The sequence below is a fragment of the Papilio xuthus genome, unplaced genomic scaffold (genome assembly GCF_000836235.2).
Source record: "Papilio xuthus unplaced genomic scaffold, Pxut_1.1 DF826961.1, whole genome shotgun sequence".
Lineage (NCBI taxonomy): Eukaryota > Metazoa > Arthropoda > Insecta > Lepidoptera > Papilionidae > Papilio > Papilio xuthus.
Window position 1 is genome coordinate 452,387 of NW_013531688.1, and position 27,375 is coordinate 479,761.

A 27,375-nucleotide genomic window follows, 5' to 3' on the forward strand; every position below is an offset into this window, starting at 1 on the left:
GTATTTATTATCATATAACATTAGAATATTTGGTGACGATGTCCCTGTAGAAGTTGAACACGAGGTCACTTGCCGCACGAGACATCTCCAGTGCCTCCTCGTACGCCGCCTCGCTAAATATTCCCTCCGAGAAACCTGTTGTGACAGTAGTTACATTAAATTTTTGTATATTTTACATTTTGTAGTAATTTTAAGTAACAAAATTTAATATAATAGAATAAAGTCAAATTTGGATTAGCGAGAAACCTCTATAAGCGAGAATCGTCTATAAATGTGGTCGGTTGCGCCCAACCGCTACGTCAAGTGACGTCAATAAACCAGTCTGCATTAAGGAAGCGTTGTTTCAGTTACCCCTCCACATATCTATCAATAAGCGAGTCATTATGTGGTCTCGACGTACAACCACCATAAGCGAGAAACCTCTATAAGCGAGAGTTAATATCTGGTCCCTTTGACTCTCGCTTATCGTGGTAAGACAATATTTGCTTTATATTTAAATAAAGTGTAGATTCAGTTGCCACATTCTTAACCTAATTTCTTAAAATAAAAAAAAAACACCAAACATTAAAACTCACCTGTAATTAAATTTTTATTCCGACTATCAAATACAAAGTTAAATCTAGCCTTTGCATTCATGACTTCCTGGTACGTAGGCTCCAATATTACATTGCCTGTCTCATCTACAGCACAGGAGACAGCAGCAAAGACATATCTCATCGCTAATCCGGAATTGAGTAGAGCGAGACAGGCACAGTTTACTGAACAGGACAGAAGCTGGAAAATTACATTTTAAATTATTAGTTAATTACATATTTACTGCTAAGTCTTAATATTTATAATATTACAAGAAAATTCTGACAGAAATTATAAAGGAGATATATAGAATTATATTTTGTTTAGTTATTTGTTCTAAGTAATTTGTAGTCAGTATAGTACAGAATATAAATATAACTAAAAGCCTATGTGTTCTTCCATGCTTTCTACATCTATGCCAAAATTTCAGCAAGATCTATGCAGCCATTCTGGACATAACTTCTATCAAATATCCATCCATACATACATCCAAATATTTGCATTCACAATATTAGTAACATATTTTAAGTAGTGACTTGTCTCAATTCCACTAAGAAGTATTTACTACAATGAATTAAACATTAACACTTTCTTTGCTCAGTTTAGTAGAACATGTAAAAATCATGTGGCATTGTATATATTAATATTTATATCTCACCCCTCCGTAATCTTCCAACTCTTGTATTGTGACTGTGATGCCAGTACGAGGGTAGAGACTGCCCATTATAGCACTCTCACATGTCTGTCTAATTATATGTTCTTTATATCTGTAAATATTAAATAAAAAAATAGACACAATTAATAAATGCTTACATTGCTAGCATTCTAACTCAATTATTTAAAATGACAGAGTATAAACAGTAGATCAGGTTGTTGATGGTTTGGATGTCAACAAAACATCATGTTATATTATTTTTACCAACTGGTATATACAGGTTGATTTTGTTAATTAGTTGATTAGTAGCCATCACACATTTCTTAAAAACAGACTGGCTGGAGAAAAAAAACAACCAGCGGCCCATGTAACCCTTGATTTCAACTAGTTGAATGTAAAACAGTTAAACGTTGATTCAACTAATGTTGTAATAACTTCATGGAATCAACATATATGATTTTAATAATATAATATTTACCTGTCAGGTACAGAAGGTCTGCCGCCTTTCGTACAGAACAAGACTTCTAAATAGCATTTTTCAATGCTCTGGTTTTGTACTTTTATATCCAATGGGCCGTTTACACTTATTAATGTTACCGTTTCACCTAAAAATGTATGGAGAATACATTTTGTAAATGGTATTTATTTTGATTTTAAAACTTAAAAATGGATTACTATGTATACATAAGAAATAATTAAAATACCTTGAGATAATATCGCAGATCCATCTGATTTGCTTAATACATTCAATTCACATTTCATATGTTTTAGTTTACATTCTTTTAAATCAGCAGCTTCAGTCATCGTAGCTTTTTTTAAGTAAATAGTGATAATATATATGATATATATATGAAGTTTAAAACATTTTAAACTACAGTTTTGCAGAAATTTATAACCTTACTGTTTTAGTGGTAAATTCAAATATTATCCTTCTTTTATTAAAATATTAAAAATTTATACCTATAAAATATAACCTTACTTTTTTGACATTCAACATTTGTACACAAAACACACATTTCAGTTTTAAAAAATTTGCTACCACTCAAAAAAGCTTTTTCAATCATTTTTAACATTAAAATTTTTAGTAGCAATCAAACAAACCTTGGAATGTAAGAAATCTATAAAAATTTTCTATAAGCAAAAACCGAAAAACAAGCGCTTTCCATGTTTTGATTTCAGAACCGAACTTTACTGTCACTGTCAAAGTACGTGAATGTCAATTGTCATATGTCAATTATCCAAGAACTTGCATGAAAGCAAAACTGTATTTTACTTGTTTCTTTTCAAATACTTGAATCATCAAAGCAAAGGTAAAAGTGCCTACAACTTATAAATTGATAATACCACATAATTTTGTAATTTTTTAACATACATACTGGCACTTATTGTCATTGAAAGCTACACTATAAATTTACACTGATAAAACTTTTCCAGCTGATGTTTTAGATTGAAGTACATCAGGAAAATCAATCAAAATGAAGACGAGGTTCAACACTTATGATATAATATGCATGGTAGCGGAGTTACAAAGGTATAAGCACTGATATTATTTTTATCTACTCCTTAAAATCTTGCCAACCTTTTTTTTAATGCTAACAATTTTTTAAAAGAACATAATACCACAAACATCTGAGCCGTCAAATCTGTGCCAATAAGTAGATGTTACTACATTCTTATTAGTATCTTAAGTTCTCAGACAAAATCTCTTGCTAAAATAGACCAAATAAATATCTAAGATTTTTTTTGCCACAGATTGGTGGGCATGCGAGTCAACCAAGTATATGACATTGACAATAAAATATATGTCATAAGATTCCAGCGTTCCGAGGAGAAAGTAGTGTTACTTTTAGAATCAGGCAACAGGTTCCACACAACACAGTTTGAATGGCCTAAAAATGTTGCACCATCAGGATTCACAATGAAGGTATATTATAAGTAGATTCAATTTAATTTTATATGAATTTACCAGTATGAATGGCTGTTAACAAAGCAAACATTTAAATGGTGCTAGTAATATGTAAAAAAAGGAAAGAAGAAAAGAAAGGAAAAAATAAAAAGCCTTTTAAGGATTTATATTAAGTTATTCTAGTTCTGTAATTATTCATGGCAGGATTATTAGACTCGTATTTTATACTAAACTGATATATATACACGGCTAAACACTCACATATATACATCCGGTGGCGGCACCGACTAGTTTCGAGCCCATCGGGAGCCCTTCATCAGGATGAGTGGTACTGGTATTATATCGCGGACGCGGCCCCATCGCTCACTGCGCGCCTGCGCTCTTAGGGCGCGTCTTGAGGGGGCGGGGGGCGCGGGTTTCGTATTTCATAAAAGAAAAATAAAATAATGTAACAAAAAAACTTATATAATAACCATGTTATTCTAGCTACGAAAACATTTAAAGAACAAGCGTCTAGAGAGCATAAGTCAGTTAGGTGTGGACCGTATAGTAGCACTGCAATTTGGCAGCGGAGAGGCTGCGTACCATGTGGTTTTAGAACTATACGACCGGGGTAACATAGTACTTACTGATTATGAATGGACCATATTAAATGTACTACGACCACATGTGGAAGGTGATAAGATAAGGTACAAATTCAAATAATAATAGTTTTTATAACAAATAAATTATTAAAAAATGTTTACATAATAAATAGCATATATAGGTTAATTATTGTAAAGATTAATTCATCATCAACCTGCCCTTATCCAAACAGAGGGTTGGCACAGTACATACTACTCCTCCATACATCTCTATCAGTTGTCATATCTGAATTCATCGCCTTACACATATCCTCTTTCCCACAATTCATCCTTTTAGACATTATTAGTTAGACTTCTTTGCGCGAATGGTGTGCTTTCGGTATTAAGTCAAGTGTCAGATTGATTAGTGAGGGGATGTAAACATTGATTCAATATACGTCAGTATAATAAGGCTAGTATTGTGCCAGTACACCGGCACAGTAGGGTTTTCTTCCTAACAATCTATATATTATTTGGTCCTCCTCTAACTTTGTAGCCATCCATATACAATCTTATTACTTTTTTTAATATGAAATCATTGTAATAAATCATTTTAACTTCAAAAAACTTAAGTAACTATTTTTTTTGTATTATTAAAGAGAGGCATTGCTCAGGGTCAAGGGTCAATCACTTGATTTGCAATCTGCAGGTCCTGTGTTCGAATCCCGCCATGTACCAATATGTTTTTCGATTTCCGAATTACATATGTACATTTATCCGACGTTCTTACGTTGAAGGAAAACATCGTGATGCAACCAGCACATATCTGAAAAGAAATTCAAAGATATGTGTGAAGTCAGCCCACACTTGGCCAGCGTGGTTGACTATGGCCTAATCACCCTAACTTAGGGTAGGCTGATGATGATGAAAGAAAGGCATTGTATAATTATTTCTTAGGTTTGCGGTAAAAGAAAAATATCCATTAGACAGAGCGAAAACAGATTATTCAGCTCCCAATGAAGAGGTGCTCAAAGAAATATTGTCTAAAAGCAAACCTGGTGACAATTTGAAGAAAACACTTAATCCTAATCTTGGTAAGAGTTAAAATATTTTTTTATATTTCTACTTCGTAATAAAGGCTATCTTGTTAAATGATATTTTATACCAAATTATGTAAGTTCAAAGTTATTACTTATCTCCAGAATGACTTAATGGATTTCAATGAAATTTGCCATAGTCTGTAAGAACAAATGCTACTAATCAAGTTTAATTCCTTGCCGTCATAGTCAAAAGATAGTTTCAGTTATATGTCAAGGAAAAATAATACTTAACTTGAATATTATATAAATTTTAAATTTAATAAAGTAACTTTTTATCTTATATTTCAACTTATAATTGAACTCAGAGAATTAAGTGATTGTTAACAAAATCCTTAGTATCGATTTCTCTCTCTTAGATCTCATTAAATGACTATGAGTAGAATTAAGTGATATTTTTTTTCCAGAGTTTGGTGCAGCAGTAATAGACCATGTACTCTTAGAAAACGGACTAACAGGAAATATGAAAGTAAATAAAGAACAAGGTTTCTTAGTAGACAGGGATTTGGACAAATTGGTAAAAGCACTGAAACAGGCAGAACATATGTTGGATAGTGCAAAAAATACAGTGGCCAAGGTAAGGTACTATTTTTTTTGCCATCCTACAAAAAAATATGCTTTAGTTAAATAAATACTTGTTAACACAACTTGAAGATATTCTAATCCACTTCTCACTAAATTCTAATCATGAAAGGAAGGAGAGGGGATGTATTTGGCAGGGTAGGGGATGTAAAAGCTTATCTTATATCTTTATACCTTATATGTAGTCAACACATTTGAACATTTGTAAAGCAGTCTCAAAAAGGTCTCCCTCTCACTGGAGAAGTATCAAGTAGTCACAATGAAACACTGGTTATATCTTGGTGCGAGTCAACTTTATTTAAATGCGATCGGCAAGTCGATAAACATACCAAATAAATCTATATCGTGATCTAAACAATATGTTCTGCCATCTATTGATATAATTATGGAAACTTAATTGACATAGCGTTCAACAACATTACTAGTAGTAACTTTGTTATTTTTCTTTTTTGTCATTACTCTGTAACCTTTGGCAGTGAGTTTTAAAAAAATATTACACAATCTATATATTTTTTTTATTTTTTGAGGTTAAACTAACAATATTACAAACGAAGTAATCTTACTGATATTATAACTGCGAATGTTTGGATGGATGTATGTTTGAAGAACTCCAGAACGGCTTAACCGATCTAGTTGAAATATGGTATAGATGTAGAAAAATAGTCTGGAAGAACACATAACCTACTTATTTTTTTTTTATTCCGCGGATGAAGTCGGGGGCGACAGCTAGTATAACAATATATATAAAAGTATTATACGACATAATTTATCACCACACTTAGGGTAAGCTCCGAGCTCCTCGGGTGGGATGTACAGTGAGTTGAGAGAGAATTTATCTTCTAGGGTTATATAATCCAGAGGAGAGAGGAACGGCCTGCTGCGGAGGGAGAGGCTAAGTTCCTCTTAACCAACCAGGAGTTCCATCCTGTACTCTTTGCTCAGTACACGAACCAACCTTTTGTTGAACTTGAAACTTTTGATAGAGCTGTCGATGAATTCTTCTCAGCGTTGGAAGGACAAAAGATTGATATGAAGGTAAATAAGTTTATTATAATCTCGAAGGTATCTCCGGAATGGCTGTATAGATCTCGCTTTGGCATAGATGTAGAACATAGTCTGGAAGAACTACGATGACAGTTAGTTTTAAATATGAAAATTACTAATATTTACTATTGTTTTTTATTTTATTCGTACAGCAGTAATTTGATAAAAAAAAATTCAGGACAAAATAAAAAAAATGTCCTTGAATTTCAAGAAATTAGTAGACTGAAGTGCTAGCATCGGTGGAGGCACAACCGCGTTCACAAATAGTCCGCATCTGTTTGCCCAAAAACTAATGAACCTTAGTTTTTTTAATTAAATGTTTAATAAAATGAATCCAGACAGTCCAAATGGAGAGGGAGGCAATGAAGAAGCTGCAGAACGTCCGCAAGGACCACGACAAGAGAGTGACAGAGCTGAGCAGAGTGCAGCAGGACGATAGGAAGAAAGCGGAGCTGATATCTCGCAATGAGACGCTGGTGGAGCACGCCAGGATGGCCATACAGACTGCGCTGGCCAACCAGGTAAACTTTGTTTTTTATTTACAGTAAGTTTTCACTGTCTACATACTTGTTGAATAACATTTCATCTAGAACTCTTCAAAATATAACAATTTTTAACACAAGTCCCAATAGCTTAATGGTTAAGAGTACGATCACGTGGTAGAAAGTTCGAATCCTGCCGTAAGGTTACTGTCGTAAACCATATCCTAGCACAAGTCTAGAACTTAGTAAGAATGATACAAGAAATATTAGTAAATTAACAAAAAACTTGATAATATTTAAAAAAAAACACTTCATATCTTATTTTTGTACTTTTTGTGCTCTAATTTAAAAAAAAGTGTCTTGAAAAATAAACGTTCGGACAAAAAAGTGATGCTATAAGGGTTCCGTTTTTTCCTTTCGATGTACGGAACCTTAAAAATGATTCATTTATGTTATTTAATAAAAAATAATTACTTATATATTAAAATTCGATTACATAATAGTTTTCCAATTATGTTTTTTTATTGGAATTTAATAATTTCCAGATGTCATGGGACAATATTGGCTTGTTAATAAAGACAGCACAAGACAACAAGGATCCCATCGCATCCGTCATAAAGCAGCTCAAACTGAACACCAACCACATCACCTTGCTGCTCTCTGACCCTTATGATGATCAGAGTGATGATGATGAAGATGATGATGATAAGCTAGATCTGAAACCGATGCTGGTGGATATAGATCTGTCTTTAACAGCATTCGCTAATGCCAGGAGGTGAGAGTTATTTTATTTGATATGAAAATTATATTTCGGTTAAAAAAAAAACAATATTGTTTCTATGTAATAAATAATATAATGTCAGTTATATACAACACATAAGAATTTTGGAAAGTAAAAACAATTGGTGTTAAATATAAAAAAAAACTACAAATTATAACCTATAATATAATTTTACTAATATAATATTAACGCAAAAGTTTGGATGTATGGATGAATGGTGTTCACGAGCAAATAAAAAGTACAATTTTGATAAAAATATAAGTTTCGTTCTAAAAGAACTAGATGGCGCTGTCCTATTTAAAAGCACGCTAGCATTTTGTTTTACTGTTGTATTGTGATTGCGCTTAACGCTAATTAAACGAATCATCCACCCGACCTTTATTGTATCATTTAATACGGGTCCCGGGGCTCTTTGGGTTCCTGTACAAATGGATAGATATTTGTTAGAAAACTCCAGAACGAATAAATTAATTTCGCTGAAATTTAGCAAAGATGTAGAACAAAGCCTGGAAGTATATAGAGGCTAATAGTTAAGTTACTTTTGTAATTCCGGACAGACGGAGTCGCGGTTAAAAACTAGTATTATATTAACATATATCCTGTTTAATTATGTTACTTTTAGATACTACGACCAGAAACGCAACGCAGCAAAGAAACAGCAAAAGACAATAGAATCTGCAGACAAGGCGTTGAAGAGTGCGGAGAGGAAGACCAAGCAGACCCTGAAAGAGGTGCAGACCATCAGCAGCATCAGCAAGGCGCGCAAGACTTACTGGTTTGAGAAGTTCTACTGGTTCATCTCCTCGGATAACTATCTTGTGAGTTGTCGTACTTCTTACTAATATTATAAATGCGAATGTTTGGATGTATGTATGTATGTGGATGGACTTGCCATCAAATAATACCTTTATAAAATAGTAAGTAATATTAAAAAAAATGTTAAGTCAATTTTTATGTTTTCTAGTTAACGCTTTAACCAACTTGTACAATAATCCAAGCCATCACAAAATGGTGGATCACATTTTTATACAATCACTCCAACATGCTTATCAAATTAAAAAACTTGACTAACTTCAAGATGGCTGCTATACTAAAAAACAGAAGGGAAATTGAGACATGTATATACGTTTCAGGTGATAGCGGGTCGCGACCAGCAGCAGAACGAGGTGCTGGTGAAGCGTCACCTGCGCGCGGGGGACCTGTACGTGCACGCGGACCTGAGCGGCGCCTCCTCCGTGCTGGTGAAGGCGGCGGGCAGGGCGCAGCCTCCGCCCCGCACGCTCGCTGAGGCGGGGCAGGCTGCCGTCGGATACAGGTACACTCACGTACCTTCGCGGTCATACATTTACACAACATATCGCCTTGCTCCTTGCAACTATACCGTAATCATACGAAAAAACCTCAACAGTTGCTTCATTGCAAACAAATATATTATACAAGAGAGTTAGAAACGTGCGTACAATTTAGGCTTATGTCTTAATGAACTTGAAATAAGCCCCTTCTTACAAAATAATCAATTAGGTAAAAGTGAGTGGCCTACTCCGAAACATCGGAAATCTTTTTTTGTACAGACACATTTTATAGCTGCGTACTATTGGTTATTGTTTCGTTATTCGAACGTTCAAACGAGTGTCGCTTTTAAGATGCAATATCGCAAAATTCCCCGATAGTACTTACATACCGTATGTAAGTGCAGTGTACATGATCTGAGTATAATTACAGCGTGGCGTGGGAGGCGAAGGTGCTGACACGTGCGTGGTGGGTGCAGGCACACCAGGTCTCCAAGTCCGCGCCCACCGGAGAGTACCTCACCACCGGCTCCTTCATGATCCGCGGCAAGAAGAACTACCTGCTGCCTGACCATCTGCAGTTCGGGTTCAGCTTTATGTTCAGGGTCAGTTAAATACTAAGATATTATATAAATACAGTCAAAAAGCAGGCTAGTAATATTTAGTATTAATTTGGTGTTTACAACAATATAACCGTCGTGGTGTTTTGACAGTGGTAGAGCCCGCTTTAACATCTTCGCACGAATTGTCCCGACTCGCCCGGTGAAATACCACAACCACACAGAAGACAGGCTTCAAGTGGTAGCTATTCTGCGTTTCGTCTGATGAGTGTGCGTCCTCTTTCCCTTTCCACCCTTTTTCTTATAAGGTAAGGATGGGAAGTGGAAGTGGACTTTCCGGATGAGAGGATGCATAGGAAGGGAATATATTTTCTTTCTTTGCATCCTCTCCTCCGTCGATGAAAGGCAGGCAAGGCATATACAATTGCGTATGTCTATGGGCAACGGTCACTTCGCTATTTCAGAGATTTCAGGTGGCCGCTCGCTCGTTTGCCACCTTTTGATATAAAAAAAAACTTAAAGTGGTAGGCAGAGACCACGACCATTTACCCTGACACACCTCTCTTGTACTTGGTTTTAGTGATCGTATATTTTTGTGTACATTTTATACATTTTTATTATTAAATTAGATATTTCATTTGACTTTATTTACTCCTTCATATTGATTATATAATATTTGCCATTTTCACATCACATAATATTTATGTAAACTTTTCTATTTACTCAATATATATAAGTTTAGTTGGAAGACAGCTGCATAGAGAGACACAGAGACGAGCGCAGAGCTGTCGCGCCGGAGGACGCATCTGACGTCATCTCTGACGTCACCTCCGCACAGGATCAAGACGAGGAGATCCTCGTATCTGATGATGGTAACTTATATTCTAATCCTGTATTTAATTACAAAAATGAGTCTTGATAGACAGACGGACGGACAACAAAGTGATCCTACAAGGGTTCTGTTTTTTCCTATGAGGTACGGTACCCTAAAAAATACAATTTAATGCATATTTATAACATCTCACGTATAAAAAATCTATAACTCAAAAGTTGTAAAAAATTTAAAATTTACTAAAGTTTTTTTTTTAATTAATAGAAAAAAAAATTACAACTTTGGTGTGATCTCTTTTGTAGACGAACCGTCCGATACTGAAGACAGTAAGAAAATAAACAGACTCGAGTCGATCACAGAAGAGACGACGCAGATTAAAATAGAAGACGCACCAGAGAGTGAGAAGGAGAGCAGAGAAGAGACGGTGGGAGAAGCAGAGAGCAGTGATGATGACTCTGATAGTGGAGTACTGCACACACATATTAAGGTATTATTGTATACTAGCTGTTGCCTGCGACTCCGTCCGCGTAGAATTAAAAAAGTAAACATAAAAAGTGGCCTATGTGTTATTGCAGTCTGTTCTCCCTCCCCCTCTCTTTATCCATCCATCCATACATAAACTTTCACATTTATAATATTAGTAAGTTATTTTAAAATGGTGATATCTTTCTATTAATTCCATCCAAAAGTTTTGATTTTTTATACATTTCATATATTTCCTACCTAATTTTATTGGAAAAAAAAATAATTAGAACTTTTGCATTCCGACAGTTTAAAATGATGAATACTAATATTGTTTTCAGGTGGATCACGGTACAGGAGAAGTTTTTACCGAATCTAAAACAAGAACAATATCAGAAATGTCTGATACAAGTAAGCGTTATATTTTTAATAAATAAAATAAATTGTTACTTGACATGTTTCAAATAAAAAAATATATTATAGGTGAAGACAAATTTACTTTCCCCGCGTTACCAAAGATGACGAAGAAACCACAGAAGAGGGAAAAGAAAGTACCAGAACCAAAAGAACCAAAGAAAGAGGAGAAGAAGGAGACATTGAAGAGAGGACAAAGAGGGAAGCTGAAGAAGATACAGAAGAAGTACAAGAATCAGGATGATGAGGACAGAGCTGTGATGATGGACATGCTTCAGGTAATTTTAATAAACCATCGCCATATTGTGCAGAAATTTGGAACTAATTTTGCGCACATAAAAAGCTAATTGAAGCGCTGATTATTATATTCTTGTTTAGGCTATATTTTATAGTGTCACTCACAGTCTTTGATTAGTAGCGCCTTAGTGAATATATTTGACATTAAATCTACCTTAAGAATTACACTTATTTACCATCAAATAACTCTGAAACCAGCAGTTTGAGATTAATTTGAAATATAAATGGTGTTCAATATCTTTAAGTTAAAGAATGAAATTAGGAATGTATATTGAATTTTCAGTCGTCAAAGGAATCAAAAGAGTCAAAGAAAGCTCAGAAGAAGGCAGCAGCAAAGCCTTCGAAGAGCAAGGCGGGTCAGGCGCGTGCGCAGCGCATCCCGCAACCCGCGCCGCTGCTGCTCGAGGCTGACTCTGAGGAGGAGATCGATCCTGAGGTAATATTATCTGCCTCACACTCTGCTTATCTACACTATGTGTATGTTTTAATGTAAAATAATCTTGTAATGTAAATTTTTTACTCATTTCAAAGTGTATTTATAACAACGCCATCTAGTGAGAAGTTTTAAAGATAGTTAAATTTTAATAGATTAAACTTATGCGGGTGAAAAGATACTTCCAAAATATAATAATTGCAATACTTTTACTAATATTATATATTCAAAAGTTTTAATGTATATTTGTTTGTCCAAGGCATTTCCAGAATGACCGCATAGAACTACAGAACACAGACTTATTATGTTTTGTTTTTTAATTTCGCGCGGACAATACTTCGGGCGACGGCTAATTTTTATTTTTTTCTTATAGTACAACTAATCGAAATTAATTATGTTATAAGATTGAGCAAGTGGAGGGCGCTGATGCTGCGGGCGCGGACACAGACGTGGAGCTGCTGGCTCAGCTGACAGGCTGCCCCTGTGCTGAAGACGAGCTGCTGTTTGCTGTGCCTGTTGTAGCTCCATACTCCGCACTCGTCAACTACAAGTCACTTCTTTTTTATCACTCATTCACATTTATTATAGTAATATAAGGTTGACTTGGGGGCGCCACAGTCGCCTTTTGTATTGCCAACACTAAAACATTAAAATTTTTAAGTATAGACCAACAAGTATTAGCTCACTAGCGCCCTCCTGACAACATCTCTTTGTACTGTTGCTATTATGTAATTTTTTATGTCATTATCCTATGTATGAGGTAAGGTTTTATATACAGACAAAACCAACCGCGACAGCAGCGCCTCTCACCAACACCAGATTTTTTTTTAAATTATATTTTCTACTTTTCAATGAAAAACTTATGAGATGAGATATTTTTTTACAAAATAAGCATACTCTTTGATGTATTAATACAATGACATTTATATTAAAAGTATTTATGTGTCTCAGGTACAAAGTAAAGCTGACTCCGGGCACGAGTAAGCGCGGCAAGGCTGCTAAGACCGCGGTGCAAGTGTTCCTGAGGGACAAGTGCGGCTCCGCGCGGGAGAGGGACCTCCTCAAGGCTGTCAAGGAGGAGAACATCGCCAGGAACTTCCCCGGAAAAGTGAAACTCTCCGCACCGCAGCTTCACAAACACAAGAAATAATTCTATAACATTAAATTTTAAACAATTTCTTGCAATTTTTTATTATTTAACGTTTAAAATGTCCGTACAATAAGTTAAACGAAGTCCAAACTGTTTTTTCAAATAAATAATAATTATTTTCTGTTAATAAAATCTCTTGAATAAATATCGTTTTTTTTTTTCATTTTTTAATTGGTCAAAAATCAATCCACTATCGGGTAATTAAAACTAAAAAAATATTATAGTACTTTTATATTATAATTAAAATAATATTTGTCGTTAAAAATAACATACGAATTATCATAGAATGAATTTAATAAACTTGGAGGAGTCTAGTCCTCCTCCTCCTCCTCCTCTTCGGGGAAGCCCTCCCCCTCCCCGGGCATCTCCTGCGGGGGTGGGGGCGGGAGGTGAGCGATGCGGTACGCCTGTACAAAACAACAATAAATTAATTTCTATTTATGTTTTATTTACTTAAGAATTAATTTCAAACTTACGTATATTACAGTAAAAGTCAAACAACAAATGACAATTTTTAAACTTAGATGTTAGCATAAACCTTAAGTGATGCAATAAAGAAGGCAAATTAGGCGCCATCCTGACAGATTTCTATTATTCTAGTCATGCTATAATAAAATAATCGGACCTCCTCATCAGCGAATGTAGGATCAGCCATTTCCATGACCTCCGGCCCTATGATGTACTCGGTCTGTGGTCGCGGCAACTGTAGCGGCGAGAAATTGGGCATCTGCGTCTTCAGACCCCATCCCACGTACATACACTCTGACCTCCTGAAGGGAACCAAGAAATTTGATGATTGGAGTAACTATACTTTCTCTTGAACTTTCATGTCTTTTAATAGCTCTATTTGTAAGTAAGTCTGTACCATATTATTTTATTCATCTTCTAATTAGTTGCAATCAAAGACTAACCAACTCTTGTTTACAAATTATATTAATCTGGCAACGAAGCTAATCTCTTGTCTGGGATTCCCTAACGTTCATCACACAGTAGCTAACCTAAAAAGAATTGTAAAAAGGTATACTGCGGTCAACTCACTTGCCATCATTAGCATAGGCGACGGCACCGGGCCACAGCTTGCTCCGCAGCAAGGCGAGCGCGCGCGAGCTGGTCAGCGTGGTGCTGACGTGCGCACTCCACGCGGGCGCGCCGGCAACTGTCGCGTCGCCCGCCACCGCACTGAACAGCGCCGGACCAGTCTCCGGCTCCACCAATGGAAGATTCTCTTCCTCCTCCTCTTCACCTTCATCCTAAACATAGTATATATCTCTCTTTCTTGGATATCATCGTTTCTATATCCCGAAATTCACAACTGTGGATGTCAAATGTCACCATCATATCAGCGCGAGGGTTCCACCAGATGGTCCTGCCCTGCGGCAGAATGTGGCGGCCGTGGTGCACCCAGTAGCCCAGAGAGGGGTCCACTAGGTCCTTGATCGTATGTCCCTGATAGAATGGGTTTAGGTTGAAGTTCATGTCTGAAAGAAAACAATCATTTTTCATCATCTTTGGTGACACATTATGGTCTTATGTTACTAGTATATTAACCTCCCGCCTCCTCCATGTCGATGTCCTCCTCCTCCTCCCCGGAGCCAAAGGTGAAGAACCCCTGTGGCGAGATAGAGGTGGCGGCCGCGATGCGCGAAATTTGCGCGCGCAGGTAGTGACGCTCCGTGCCCTCGAACGGCGGGAAACTTTGTATCTACACGCGTATTAAATACAAATATTTTAACTATTGCTCATCAGTAATGGAGACCGCACGTGATCTCGGACATTAGAAACTCTTTGTCGTAAATCCATACGCACGTTAGTTTACTATGTCAAACGAGATAAGTTGTGTGTTGTAAGTATTCATTATTCAAAAATAACCTCGGCATCGAGATCCCCGGTCATGACGCGCACGGTGAGGCGCGCGACGCGCACGTGCTGTGGCGTGATGTCCGGTAGGCACACCCAGGGCGAGCCCAGTGACGTGCAAACCCAGTACACCTGCACATATCGACCTTCATCATCATCATCATCAGATATTTCTTCAATATCATAACCGGTCGCGAACCCGCAATTTTAGCCCATATGAAATAAACCGGATAGTGTATCATCACCAATGAATATCAATTGTTACTATTTACTTCTCATACGTGACAATTAGCTGTGAAGTTCCATCACAGAAAAAGAGTAATATTATAAAAAAAAACATCAAAAACCACAGTATAATATGTAGTAGGAAACACATACAACACACACTTCCATAATTTATAATAATCACCTTCTTGTTAACACCTTGTCCCGGTCTTTCTACAGGTATGGGAGGCTCCGGTGTCCACGTGGACACAGGCAGCGGCGGCAGCTTGGGGGGTACCAGCTCCTTTGTCTTCGGCTCCCGTTCCTCCCCCTCTCCAACTAATGGAAAAGCATTGCTACGATATGTGAGAAGCTTCACTTAACCTTTTTTTCACCTCGTATATTTACCTAGATTGATAAGACAAATAAGTCTTTATTACGGCTTTGTAAGATACATACGTATTTCCTTTCGTTCCTCGGGTTCGTTGTCCGGTTCCTCAGGTTGTCCCTCTCCTTCGCCTTCCCCCGGCATGTCCTTCATGTCAAACTCCTAAACAAGCAATATGTTTTTGCTACTAAACCAACGAAGAAGATAAAATTGAGTACTTAATTATTTTAAAATACAGACCCTGATCCTGCGGTCCAATTCTTCTATCGTGAGGTCAGTCTCCGCCACGTAGTAATCTGCATTCGTTCCGAAAATCTTACCGAAAAATCTAAAATCGGAAACAGATCAATATAGCAATTCTTAATTTAAATAAGTAACAAGTAACTCATAAAAATAACAAACAGACGTATTGAGAATCACCTATTTTTGGGAGTCGCTTAAAAATGATGATTTTTCTTAATAAACAAAGTATACCTCGATTATGATAGTAGGGCATTAAAATAAGCCCGAACTACGATTATTTCATACATATTCTAAAAGAATAGCCGTATTTATTTTAGGAAAATACAACTTACCTGACAGTAGCTACAGGTTCTTTTATAGTCAACATGTTCAAAGCTATGTAGAGAGCGTAACATTCACTTTCCGGGAGCCCGTAGCCGCACTGGAAATATATTATTAAATTTAATTAGATACATAGGCAAATGAGGATAAACGTTATGAAAGTCATATAGCTTGATTATTAACTTACCTGTCTGAAGTAATAATTATGATCGATAACGTCCGAAATCCTCGGCTTGGTAGACTCCTCCTCGAGGTCCAACTCTTGCTCCTCCTCACCAACCTCCTCCATCTTCTGCGACTTACTAGCGACTAACTACACGACAAAAAGAAGTATAATAGTAATTTTTAAATAATAATATCAAGTAGTGTCTGTAAAAATTACCACGATACGAAGAAAATCGAACCTTAAACATATCATCCATCGTTCTCATAAGTTCAAGCTGTGGGGGCGTTAAGTACACATCATTGAGGAGATCGAAGTTAGGTCGCAGTTTCTCTTCTTTAACCTCCCATGAGAATTGCTCGAAGTTGTCGACCACATCAGGCGGTTTATGGGTCAAGATTTTTTGTACCATGTCTACCAAATGATCATACCTGGCGACATTAAACATTATCTTGGAGAGGATATACTTTATTTGCGTAATTCTTATAACCAATTAACTTACAAACTATCACCAGTTGCAGCGCTTTGTTGTTTCAAAAAGTTTTTTGCTTTTATTAGATCACTGTTCAAATCGGGCATAACATTTTCAGTAGCCGCTATGATCTCTGGCTCCAATAAAAATGTTTTGGACATTTTAAGTATGAAACAAGTACAGAAACTATTTAATTACAGAACAGTTATTTATAATCTGAAATGAATTAGATAAAATAATTAACTTTCGGACCTATTCAAACAAAACGGTCCATTCAACATTGCCGTCAACTTATGTCATCAAAAATTTAAATTATTATAAATGTGACTGAAAAAGCCTAACATGAAGACTTTACCTTTATGCAAATACTTAGGGAGTGTAATGAAACGAAAGCTAATTGAATTGTAGTCCAAATTAGTGCAAATATAATTGACTATAATGTCTAATAAAAATGTATATTTTCCATTAATAATAGTCCCATATTTGCGCATATTTGGCTCTGAATTTTGTGCCTTTGGAAAAATTGATAGAAAAAAAAGTTTGACAGTTGACATTGACAGTTAGGTTGACAAGTGACATTTTTAATTTCAATGCAATTTATGCATAATCGAATTATTTTTGATTTTAATAAAAAATATTAAGATAAGGATCAACTGAAACCATGCCAATGTGTTTCATGCACGAAAGAAATGATATATGGTAAAAATACTTACAAATTAAGAAGTATACTTACGCATAACCTGTAACTACCAAATCAAAACAAATAAAACATCCGCTATGACTGTTAGATTTGATGCAGCCGCTTATAATTTCCGTAAGAAATGCCCTTACGTAAGAAAAGACTTGCTTCGGTGGTTCCCTGGTCATATGAACAAAGGTTTAAAACAAATGCAAAGAAAGCTTTCCTCAGTTGACTGTGTTATTGAAGTTCACGATGCCAGGATACCTTTTACAGGTCGTAATCCTGTTTTCACGGAAACTATGATAGGTGCTAAGCCTCATATTCTTGTATTAAACAAGAGGGATCTTACAATAAGTACTTTACTGCCGAAAATAGTGGACCAACTGAAGGCTGAAGAAAATGTACAAAATGTGCTGTTTACAAATAGCAAAGATCAACATTGTCGTGGTCTAAAGACACTAAAACCGCTTATGGTTGACTTAATTAAGAACTCCAATAGGTACAACAGAAGTGAGGAGTTAGATTACAATGTAATGATAATAGGAGTGCCTAATGTTGGTAAATCGTCTTTGATAAATATGTTGCGGTCGAAAAACATGAGGATCCGACACGCGCTACCCGTAGGGGCAGTGGCGGGCGTGACACGCAGCCTCATGACTAAGATGAGGATAAACGATGACCCAAAGATATTTATGTTTGACACACCTGGTTGGTATTTTGTTTATTACCCTTCCACTATTAAAGTTATGGGCATTGTATGAAGTTTATGTCATAGTATTTATTCTTTTCTTTAAACAATTTATTTCAAATATTTATTTGTTCATTTTTACATGATGATGAAAAAATGATTATTTTATTTCCTTCATTCGTCCAAAAAATTTAAATTGTTTATTTGTAAAATTAAAGTAATTTTATATTGATACACTCTTTTGGACATCAGTTTCATACTATGTATATCATTACAGGCATATTGGAGCCATCGGTGACTGACATAGAGATGGGTCTGAAACTGGCACTCTGTGCATCACTCCAAGACCATCTGGTAGGCGAGGAGACCATCGCCGATTACCTGCTGTACTGGCTGAACAGCCATGCTAAGTTCAAGTATGTTGACTACATGGGCCTGGAGGAACCTTGCGATGATATACAAAAGGTTACTTGTTTATGAGTTAATTAATTTTATTCAGTTTCAATCAGTTTTTTATTATTGTAACTTACTCCGCTGGTGCAGCACTCTAAAGTGGATCTTGGCCTCCGACATCGCCAAAGTCGCGTGTTTAATATTGTTAATTGGTACTAATTACTTCTATTTACCGAACAATAGGGTTTAGAAGTAATTTACGGTTATTATAAGATATTTATTATAAAAATTTATTGCAGGTGTTAGTATCTGGTGCAGTAAAATACAACCGTATTAGGAGAGTGAGAGATTTTGACGGCAGAACAAGAGAGGTGCCCGACTTGCTTGAATCAGCCAGAACTATGATCAAAGCTTTCAGGACAGGGGAACTCGGCAGGATGTTCCTTGACATTGATGTGCTGAAATTAAGACGTAAGACTGAAATACAAGAAGAGATGGAAGAATTGGGTTAGGTTCACTTTTTTTTATAACAGAAGGGAGCAAACGAGCAGCGGAACACCGAGGTGTTCAGCTACATACTTGGACATATTTGACTATTCAAATGTCTATACATGGTGCTTTAGAAATAAAACATTTTTATTTAGCCAAAAATCAATTGTAGAAGCAAATGGAATATGAAGGAAAGTTTGCATTCTCTTAAAAAAAATGTTGTGTGTCAGTCTTCTTATCGAACTTGAGATCAGACTAAGGATATGTTTATTTTTACGAATTTCAAGTATGTACTGGCTAACTTTATTTGCCTATTTACTTAGAGAGATCTGCAATAGTTGTCCTTGAAGTTGGATTTTCGATGTCTATATTTTCATAAACTATTCTAATGTATAATATTTGTAAATACTGTACAGTATTAATTTTAGTATTTGTGTAAAATAGTAATTTGCGCAATAAAAGAAAATATTTGATACCGAATCTTATTTTTTTATTTTTAAACAACATTTTAAAGCTTCCAGCCAATAGATGCGTAATCAAGGTCAGTATTTTTTAGACCACAGAAAAAGAAAACATATTTGCCTTGCCAAAATGAATTTGCACTAATTTGGAGGATTTTCAAACTTACGAAAAATAACAATTGTTTCAACGTTAATTTGAATTACCTTAATTGATTATTTATGTAAGCATATTGGCTACATATAAAAAAAGGTTAAAATGCAAATATTCGAAAATAATATAACCTACTTGGTCAGTCTAGTGAACCAACATAAATTAAAAAACGTTAATGATGTACGTCACAATGACAAGCGATTAAAAAAACAAAACCAAAAAAAATCGTAAATGGACACAATATAAATCTGAGACAATAAAATTAAAACATGCATCCTTAGTAAAGCGGAAACAGAACGGAACGATCGCAACAAACTAGTTGGCGGTGTTTATAATGAATCCACTCGATTATCTGTTCACTTTCGTCGACGCGATACAAAACCTGCGATGGCTGATTGAGGCGGCCGTCGACACCTACCCCGTAGCCAAGCTGTCAAGGATCCACACCACGTGATGCCCGCGCCCACTCGCACCCTATGGACGACACGGCCGCGAACGAGAACCCCACACGCACGGACCCGGAGGCCGAGAGCTCTACCGATTGCCTCACGTCAGAGTATGTGACGGACAAGCTGAGCCTGCCCAGCTCCATCTGCAGCTCGGAAACGTGGCTAACGAGCAGCTGGTGCGAGCGGCCGAGCACCAGCGAGTGTAGCAAGGACGCTTCATTCTCCTACGAGCCCCATTCCACCCCCTATAACATGTCCTCTCCCGTCAGGAGCTGCGTTGTTAACATGATCACTTTGTACGACTCCTCTTTGCCCGCCTTCGCTACCAAGACGTATTCGCCTCGGAAGGCGAGGCGGCGTTGTAATTCAACGTGTACTGTAGATTCTTGTACTTGTGCAAGTCTGACCTCGGATGTGTACGACTGTGTGGCCACTAAAGTCGGGAAACGGTCGTCATGGTCCCCCTCCTCTCGCGACAGTAGCACGGACGCGTACCCCAGCTCTGCGGAGAGCTCCCTCATCAGTACCAGCACCATGGTGACCCAGGACCAGGACCAGAAACTGCCGTGCCTGGTCAGTCGCAGCTCAACCGTGCCGTCGAGCGGACGTGCGAGCGCGACGGCGCGGAGACCGAAACGCGCCGCCACCTGCGTCCCGCATTGGATGTTCGTTAAAAGAAAGATATTGCGGATGCTGAACGTTCCGAAATTTATTAATTTTAACATGCGTAAAAATAATTTTCAACAGGAAGTTTGTTAAGGACAAAATAAAACATTTTCAATGTACTAGTAACTTTTATTGCGTTATACACATTCTTATAGATAGTGTAAAATACATCCGAGATATCTTCTGGTCACTTCAGAGTATTATTTATTAGATTTGGCCGCGTATGGGACTGATATTCGAAATGATAAGAAATAGAGATACATGAATATGTTAAGCGTATCCTCGGTTATTCTTAAGTTTATCTACATCTACATTGATATAAACTAAACTATAGATTGTCAAATATATAAAACATAACACCGTAGCTCGAGTACTTAAATAAGATAAGTTTATTCAATTTAAATATTCGAATATAAATTATTTGATGATAATTTTTTTAAAACGTTTCTGCTGGGTTTCCATTCCACCAGACCGGCAGATTTACCGGACGCCGAACAGAGGTTCACGTTCACGGCAAAAATGGCGGGATCGGTATTAGTTTTTGGCAGTTTTACCTGCCCGACAAATCTATTAATCCAGTGTAATTTGATTCTTGGTTTACAATTTATTAAATGCTGGCACAACCTTTGTTACTACTTTGTAATACAACCTTACACTGACGTTTGACCATCATTTTATTTTAAGAAAAAAAAAAACTAGTAACTATGTGAGCGTATAACCGTTAATAAAAATGCTGAAAAGGAAATTAATCTACATCCTTATTTATTAATACAAAACACATAAAATAAAAGAATTTTAAATAAAATGCAGTAAAAATATTTAACCTTTAGTGTTCTATAACCCTATACACGGCCAAAGCAATGAAACTAAAGAGATATCGCATATTGATTAGTGGCAACTAATATAATATTACTTTTTTATTTTTAAACACAAACAAGCATGACAAAAGTTGTTTTCGACCATGACTTTCTATTAAAACGAAAAGTTGCAGTTAAATATTACGATGTTTTATTTCATAACCTTTACGGACACCAGTATTTCCCGCCATAAAACAGAAATGTCACAATTTTTCGGACATTTTTTTTTTGCTATAATTGACTGGCTGCTTCGCCGCCGCCAAGCATAAATATATTTAAAAAATAATTATTACTGCTTAGGAGCATCACAAAGGCTAACAACATTTCCGTAGTACTTTGGCTCTGTGAGTGCGTTCACCAAAAATTCACCGAGGTTCCATTTTGAGATGGCCCTACCCGGTGATTTTTGAGGATTTATCTGAATAATTGTTTCACAGCTCGGTTCCTCTGCAAAAAAAAAACATTTTAAATTGAATAAACTCTACAAACGAGAAAGACGTGACTGTATGGCCTAGAAACCTTTGCCTTTTTCACCATAATAATCAAAAATACACACAGATCTTTTTGTCAGCGCTTTACTTTCCTTTATACGTACGGAATTTGACTAAACAGTCGGTCTGTATAATTTAAAGAAAATAGTTTACGAAGCACTTTATTGAATACAATGACCTGGTAACCTTTCCATTACAATTTCAAACGTTATTTTACTTATAACATGCAGCTAATATACCAATGAATTACGCTTACGTAATACCAAGAACCTCAACTGTTATGGAATTCTTTGTAAGTAATTATTTTGTAAACATTACGATAAACGCGTCATATTGGGCACTGTTAGTATCAATGAAATTCAACACTGTTCGACTGTTATTAAAAAAGTTAATAGACTTAATAACTCATAATACTATTACAAGACGAATAAAATTATAACGATACTATGACGAACCGGTTTTGATACTTTAAAATTAATATGTTTATCTTAAGGTTTTTCACGATTCCGTCATCAAAATTCCAATTTACAAATTCTACCAGGGACTTATATACTTGATAATTATTTCTTATTACACTGCGGACGTCATTAAAATTAATTATTTAAATTTATTGTAACATTGTTCATTAACATGTCTATGTACTATTAATGTTGCAAAGTCCAAGATTTATGTTAATTAAAGTTGCAAAAAATGTATACGACCGTACGAGAAATCTACACTAAGCGATTGTTTTAAAATAAGGCAAATACAGGATATAAGGGTCATATTATATATTTTAAAAGAGTTTGAACTAACCTGATATATGTGGAGGGAAAACAGCGACCCAATTCATGGATGTCTCTTTCAACGCTTCATACATCCTTCTATGATCATTGGTCAAATGTTGGAACTTCGGTGGTACTTTATCCGGCTCGTAGAACAGAAAAGCAGAAAGGCATGTACTAATCGTCTTCACATTCTTGGCTCTCATCGCTTCTAGAATATTCTTTAGACCTTCAGAAAGATCTGAGGTGGGATCGAGACAGCTGCGGGTGCCCAATACGACAACAACGCAGTCAGTGCCCTCTACCGCGTTCGTGACAGAATCTGGTTCAAGGACATCGCCTTTGAAGATCTCTACTTTGTCTTTGAGATTGTCCGTCAATTTTTGTGGGTCTCGAAGGAACGCACGCACTTGGAAACCTGGTGATATTAATATTGCGGTCAAGTTAAAATAAGAAAAGAAATATGAAAAATAAATGTTCCTTATATACTAATAGTTGTTTATTTGAAATATCTTCAGAACGGCTGAATGGATCTCGATGAATATGGCATAGTCTGGAAGAACACATAGACTACTACGTTTTTTAAATTCCGTGCAGATGGAATCGCGAACAACCTCTATAATTAATAACCAAATAACTGATTATTTTAATTGTATAAAAACGTAAATTGAAACTGTTATGCGTAAGTATGGATGTACGAGTCGATAGGTGTGCTAGGCCTGCGTCAATTGGATACTTGGGGTCACGTGTATTATTATGTTATAAATTGTACATTGAATGTTTTAAACAACTGCTATAACGCTCACGAGTAAATCATGGCCAACAAGTAAGCAATCCAAAGGAATAGTTTAACAAATTCCTTCCGTTACAAAGGTCGACGTAGCTAATGCGTACCGTCCGGTCATTCGAACACTTAGTTAAACCGTTATATCTCAAGATCAGATATACATGATATGTATTAAATATATAATGTCCATACATTACGCTTACGATAATGGAATAATTATATTATACTACAAAACATCGGAAATTTTTAACTATATTAAATTTTCCGCCGTAATTTTTTCTTTGTCTACTCTAACGAGTTCGTAGCCTTGAGTTATTAATTGATGATTGAGACGCCAACAAAAATATGAAACACGCCAAAATTCTCATCAATTAAAATAGACTACGTCATTTCCATACGTATTTATACTCAAAATCTCCATTTGTAGTTTATTTTTTAATATTAATAATCTTATTGGATGAAAAAGCGATAATAATGCCAACAAAGACAACATTGAAAACAATACTCTCTGCCTATCCCACTGGATTACGGACCTGAGTACTGTGTAGTGAGAGTGTACTTAAGACAAGTACCTTAAGTATATGTCTTGTTTTATTTTCATATACTTAAGGTGATACATAAAACCTATAAAAATAAAAAAGTTTTTTTTTTAATTATTACAAGACCTTTAAACATATTTTAACACTGCTACAGACTGGCTAATTTAGCGTTCATACATAAAATTAGTATTATTTAAAATGTTAGGTCAAGTAATGAACTAAGTTGCATGTTTCAAGTAATACACTTATGGTAATTACATGAAGTATGTAACCCATTAAAGGTACCATAGTCAAACCGGTTTTAATAACTACGCCGTTACTATGCATAAAACATTGAGATGTATAAAAAGTTGCAAACAAGAAATATACAGGAAAACAAGATCTAGTTTTTCTTTAAAAAATTTTTTTTCCTTTTAAAGATGTACTTTATTTACTCATCAATTACAGCTTTGAAATGTTAACAAATTCAGTTAACCTAGCATTCCTTTTTTTATAACAGAAGGGGGCAAACAAGCAGCGGAAACTCCAAGGTGATCAACAACACCCGTGGACATTTGCAACCCCAGAGGAACTACAGATGTGTTGTCGGCCTTTAAGGACCTGTTAGCTGTCCTTAGCCTTATTGTGTTCCTGTTATTGACTAATACCATCTTTCATATTCACGGAAAATAAATAAATGGCAGAAGAAGGAAGAAGAAAATGGCAAACAGACTAAGCTTAGTAAACCATAAACTGTAAACTACTAATCAATTACTTTTCTTTATTGAAAAGGAAGAAGAAACTGAATGTGGATTTTTACATCCCCTACCCTGTTTAATTTGTCCACTTTTGATCTGTTCCTTATTAGAAAATGATGAGAGAAAGATAAAGGATGCACTGACCATTTTTTTTAAGTAAGCATTAATTTAAAATAAGAAGATGATACTAATTACATGGACAAATTGGATTTATTTTATTATTGATAATAGGAATTGTTATCGTTCACTTAGATACTAAAGCTTGTTGAGATAAGATATCTGAGAAATATCTTTTATAATAAAGAATAGTAAAAACATCACAAGTATCACACACAATTCCATATGCTATCTGGTTTAATTTTTTAATATTTTTAACAAAATTAACACAATCTGTACACATTATACAAAAAGTAAAAAAGGGAAAAATAAAACATATCGTGTACTTTTAATTTAAAAAAATACCGCGAAAATTCAGTTCAGTTTTTCGCTTGAATTACAACTAAGTAGGATAAGACATTAATTGTTTTTATGTTTTTTACGAAGTTTATAATGCGTTTTTAAAATTTACCTTTTTTTACAGCTGCTTCAACAGCGCAAAGGCCGGTCATGCCGGTAGATCCAAAAATCACAATTTTCTTCATTTCTGTGAAAGAATAAAAAGTTTATGTATCAAAAATATATAAGTAGATTTAACGAACACCGTTTGTAATAACATAAAAAAGGAGATCGGAAAACACTCGCAATAATCTATAAAGTCGGTCTTACCGATTACGTCCTTCTAGGAACCGAAACTAAAAGAACTAAATGAAAACTATTGCCGTTTTTTATTTAAACAAACGTCGAAAACTGTATAAGACTAAATAATGTAAAAATATATTTACGTTCAGCAAATATCACTATAACGCTTTAAACTATATTACGCTTATTGCTGCCTTCGTAATAATGAATAACTCCAAGAATTGAAAAGTGAGAACGTGAAAATACTCCAAACTTCAATACTTCACTGTATTTATATTTAAACATATGTAGACGAATTAAGTTTGTCTTATATGCACTCTTCGATCTTTAGCACTATGTCTCATGAGGGAAAGAGATAACTGATGCTATTAGCTGTCAGTTTATAAATCCACGATAATCCACGATCATTTCAGTATAGTGATGAACACTAATTTTATTTTATTGAAATATCGATTTTAAAACTGAAAAATCTCAATAAACTTTGCGAAGTGATGTATTATCCTATACGGTACCTATAGATAGTCTCCGCCCTTAAGAATAGTTTTGTCTGTTTAAGAGAGTTACAAAATATTTTATAGCACAGGCTTATAGTTTGCAATACATTCGTATTTAAAGGAAAAGGAAATTTTTGTAAGGATAATAACAGAAAATCTTCTATTATTATCCTTACAAAAATTCTATTGATCAAATTTCTATTGAAGAAAATTTACAATTTCTTTCAATAGAAATTTGATCTTCACGAAAAATGTTATCTAAGTAACTAAAAATTATGTCTTTCGTCGACTTCTTATGAATAGAAAATGGATGTGATAAATGAATGATGTTTAAATTATTAATGCTCCGATAAATTGTAAACTAATTGGATGATTTCTATTTATTATTAAATAAATTTGTAGTTATATTTCTTCGGTCCAGTGAAAAATTTAACAAAAAAAAAGAATAATTTTGTAGGACAATTTTTGGAATAAAAGCGCGTCTCTAAGTCTTTAAGCTATGGTTACAAAGAGTATAAAAAATATGGTTATGTCAAAATCTGTCTGATCTGACGTCTAAATCTAACCTCAAAAGATCATGCCACTTTCCAAAACAGCAAAACAGTGTTAATTTTATATCCCTAATATTGCCTACAAAACATAATCAATACTAAATATGGGAGATGTTGAAGAATATTTTCCTCGTGGTGGGAAAAAGCCAACGGTTACATATTTTAAACAAAGTGGTAATGTAAGTATTTCATTAATCATTTTGAGATATATTTTGTAATTTTTTAGACACATTGATTTACTTTAAAAATAATAGTTTTTAGGTGCGGCTGAGAAAGGAGAGAGAAAGAAACAGAAACCTAAAAAGAAGTCGGAAAATGACGATGGGTATTTATCAGATGAAATTGTTGCTGACGATGACCAATCATACAAAAACTGTGGCATATGTCTTAATTACAAGGTAAAACATTGCTTTTATAATGATGGATTAATCTTAAATCTAATTGTTCTTGTATATAAATTCTTGTATATACTTCATTTTCAGATAGTAAAGGAAGGACAAGTGTTTTTAGGGAGAGTACGAGATGCTTTAGAAACAAGAATAAATATTTCATTGCCATGTAGGCTGTTTGGTACCGTGATGGCTTGTCACATTAGTGAGGCATATAATAAAATACTGGAAGCATATGTTAATGACCAGGTATTATTTAATATTTGTTAGTTATAATGATA

General features: G+C 35.3%; 5 protein-coding genes across 6 annotated transcripts; 2 read left to right on the plus strand and 3 right to left on the minus strand.

The window, feature by feature from the left end:
• Positions 1–2,196, minus strand: Rrp46 (exosome complex component Rrp46). Its single transcript, XM_013315564.1, has 5 exons — positions 1,933–2,196; positions 1,707–1,833; positions 1,232–1,340; positions 576–774; positions 1–135 (listed from the first exon to the last, which is right to left on the minus strand). Exons 1-5 carry the CDS (start codon positions 2,030–2,032, stop codon positions 11–13), a joined length of 660 nt encoding a protein of 219 aa, XP_013171018.1. The 5' UTR covers positions 2,033–2,196; the 3' UTR covers positions 1–10.
• Positions 2,197–2,431: 235 nt separating this feature from the next.
• Positions 2,432–13,259, plus strand: Clbn (Nuclear export mediator factor NEMF homolog Clbn). The gene is made up of 19 exons (XM_013315563.1): positions 2,432–2,538; positions 2,663–2,759; positions 2,981–3,152; positions 3,621–3,823; positions 4,655–4,791; positions 5,202–5,371; positions 6,220–6,411; positions 6,759–6,941; positions 7,448–7,677; positions 8,306–8,501; positions 8,817–8,998; positions 9,406–9,577; positions 10,275–10,404; positions 10,667–10,851; positions 11,168–11,237; positions 11,310–11,518; positions 11,821–11,973; positions 12,375–12,520; positions 12,922–13,259. Exons 2-19 carry the CDS (start codon positions 2,704–2,706, stop codon positions 13,118–13,120), a joined length of 2,985 nt encoding a protein of 994 aa, XP_013171017.1. The 5' UTR covers positions 2,432–2,538; positions 2,663–2,703; the 3' UTR covers positions 13,121–13,259.
• A 120-nt stretch (positions 13,260–13,379) lies between these two features.
• On the minus strand, positions 13,380–17,050 carry Rsph4a (Radial spoke head protein 4a). Its single transcript, XM_013315182.1, has 13 exons — positions 16,799–17,050; positions 16,538–16,727; positions 16,321–16,446; positions 16,145–16,233; positions 15,810–15,897; positions 15,641–15,731; positions 15,387–15,520; positions 14,990–15,109; positions 14,669–14,822; positions 14,453–14,598; positions 14,159–14,370; positions 13,746–13,890; positions 13,380–13,527 (listed from the first exon to the last, which is right to left on the minus strand). Exons 1-13 carry the CDS (start codon positions 16,927–16,929, stop codon positions 13,432–13,434), a joined length of 1,722 nt encoding a protein of 573 aa, XP_013170636.1. The 5' UTR covers positions 16,930–17,050; the 3' UTR covers positions 13,380–13,431.
• A 297-nt stretch (positions 17,051–17,347) lies between these two features.
• LOC106119950 (mitochondrial GTPase 1) lies at positions 17,348–19,412 on the plus strand. Its single transcript, XM_013315082.1, has 3 exons — positions 17,348–18,158; positions 18,416–18,603; positions 18,831–19,412. The coding sequence occupies exons 1-3, from the start codon at positions 17,546–17,548 to the stop codon at positions 19,041–19,043; spliced, it is 1,014 nt and encodes a 337-aa protein (XP_013170536.1). The 5' UTR covers positions 17,348–17,545; the 3' UTR covers positions 19,044–19,412.
• A 1,452-nt stretch (positions 19,413–20,864) lies between these two features.
• LOC106120319 (flavin reductase (NADPH)) lies at positions 20,865–25,933 on the minus strand. Of its 2 annotated transcripts, none has more exons than XM_013315637.1 (4): positions 25,804–25,933; positions 25,491–25,565; positions 22,891–23,277; positions 20,865–22,051 (listed from the first exon to the last, which is right to left on the minus strand). In XM_013315637.1, exons 2-4 carry the CDS (start codon positions 25,561–25,563, stop codon positions 21,894–21,896), a joined length of 618 nt encoding a protein of 205 aa, XP_013171091.1. In that variant the 5' UTR covers positions 25,564–25,565; positions 25,804–25,933; the 3' UTR covers positions 20,865–21,893. The 2 variants fall into 2 exon arrangements, with proteins under 2 accessions (XP_013171091.1, XP_013171090.1); XM_013315636.1 differs by having other exon boundaries at positions 25,688–25,932.
• Between the last annotated feature and the right edge of the window lie 1,442 nt (positions 25,934–27,375).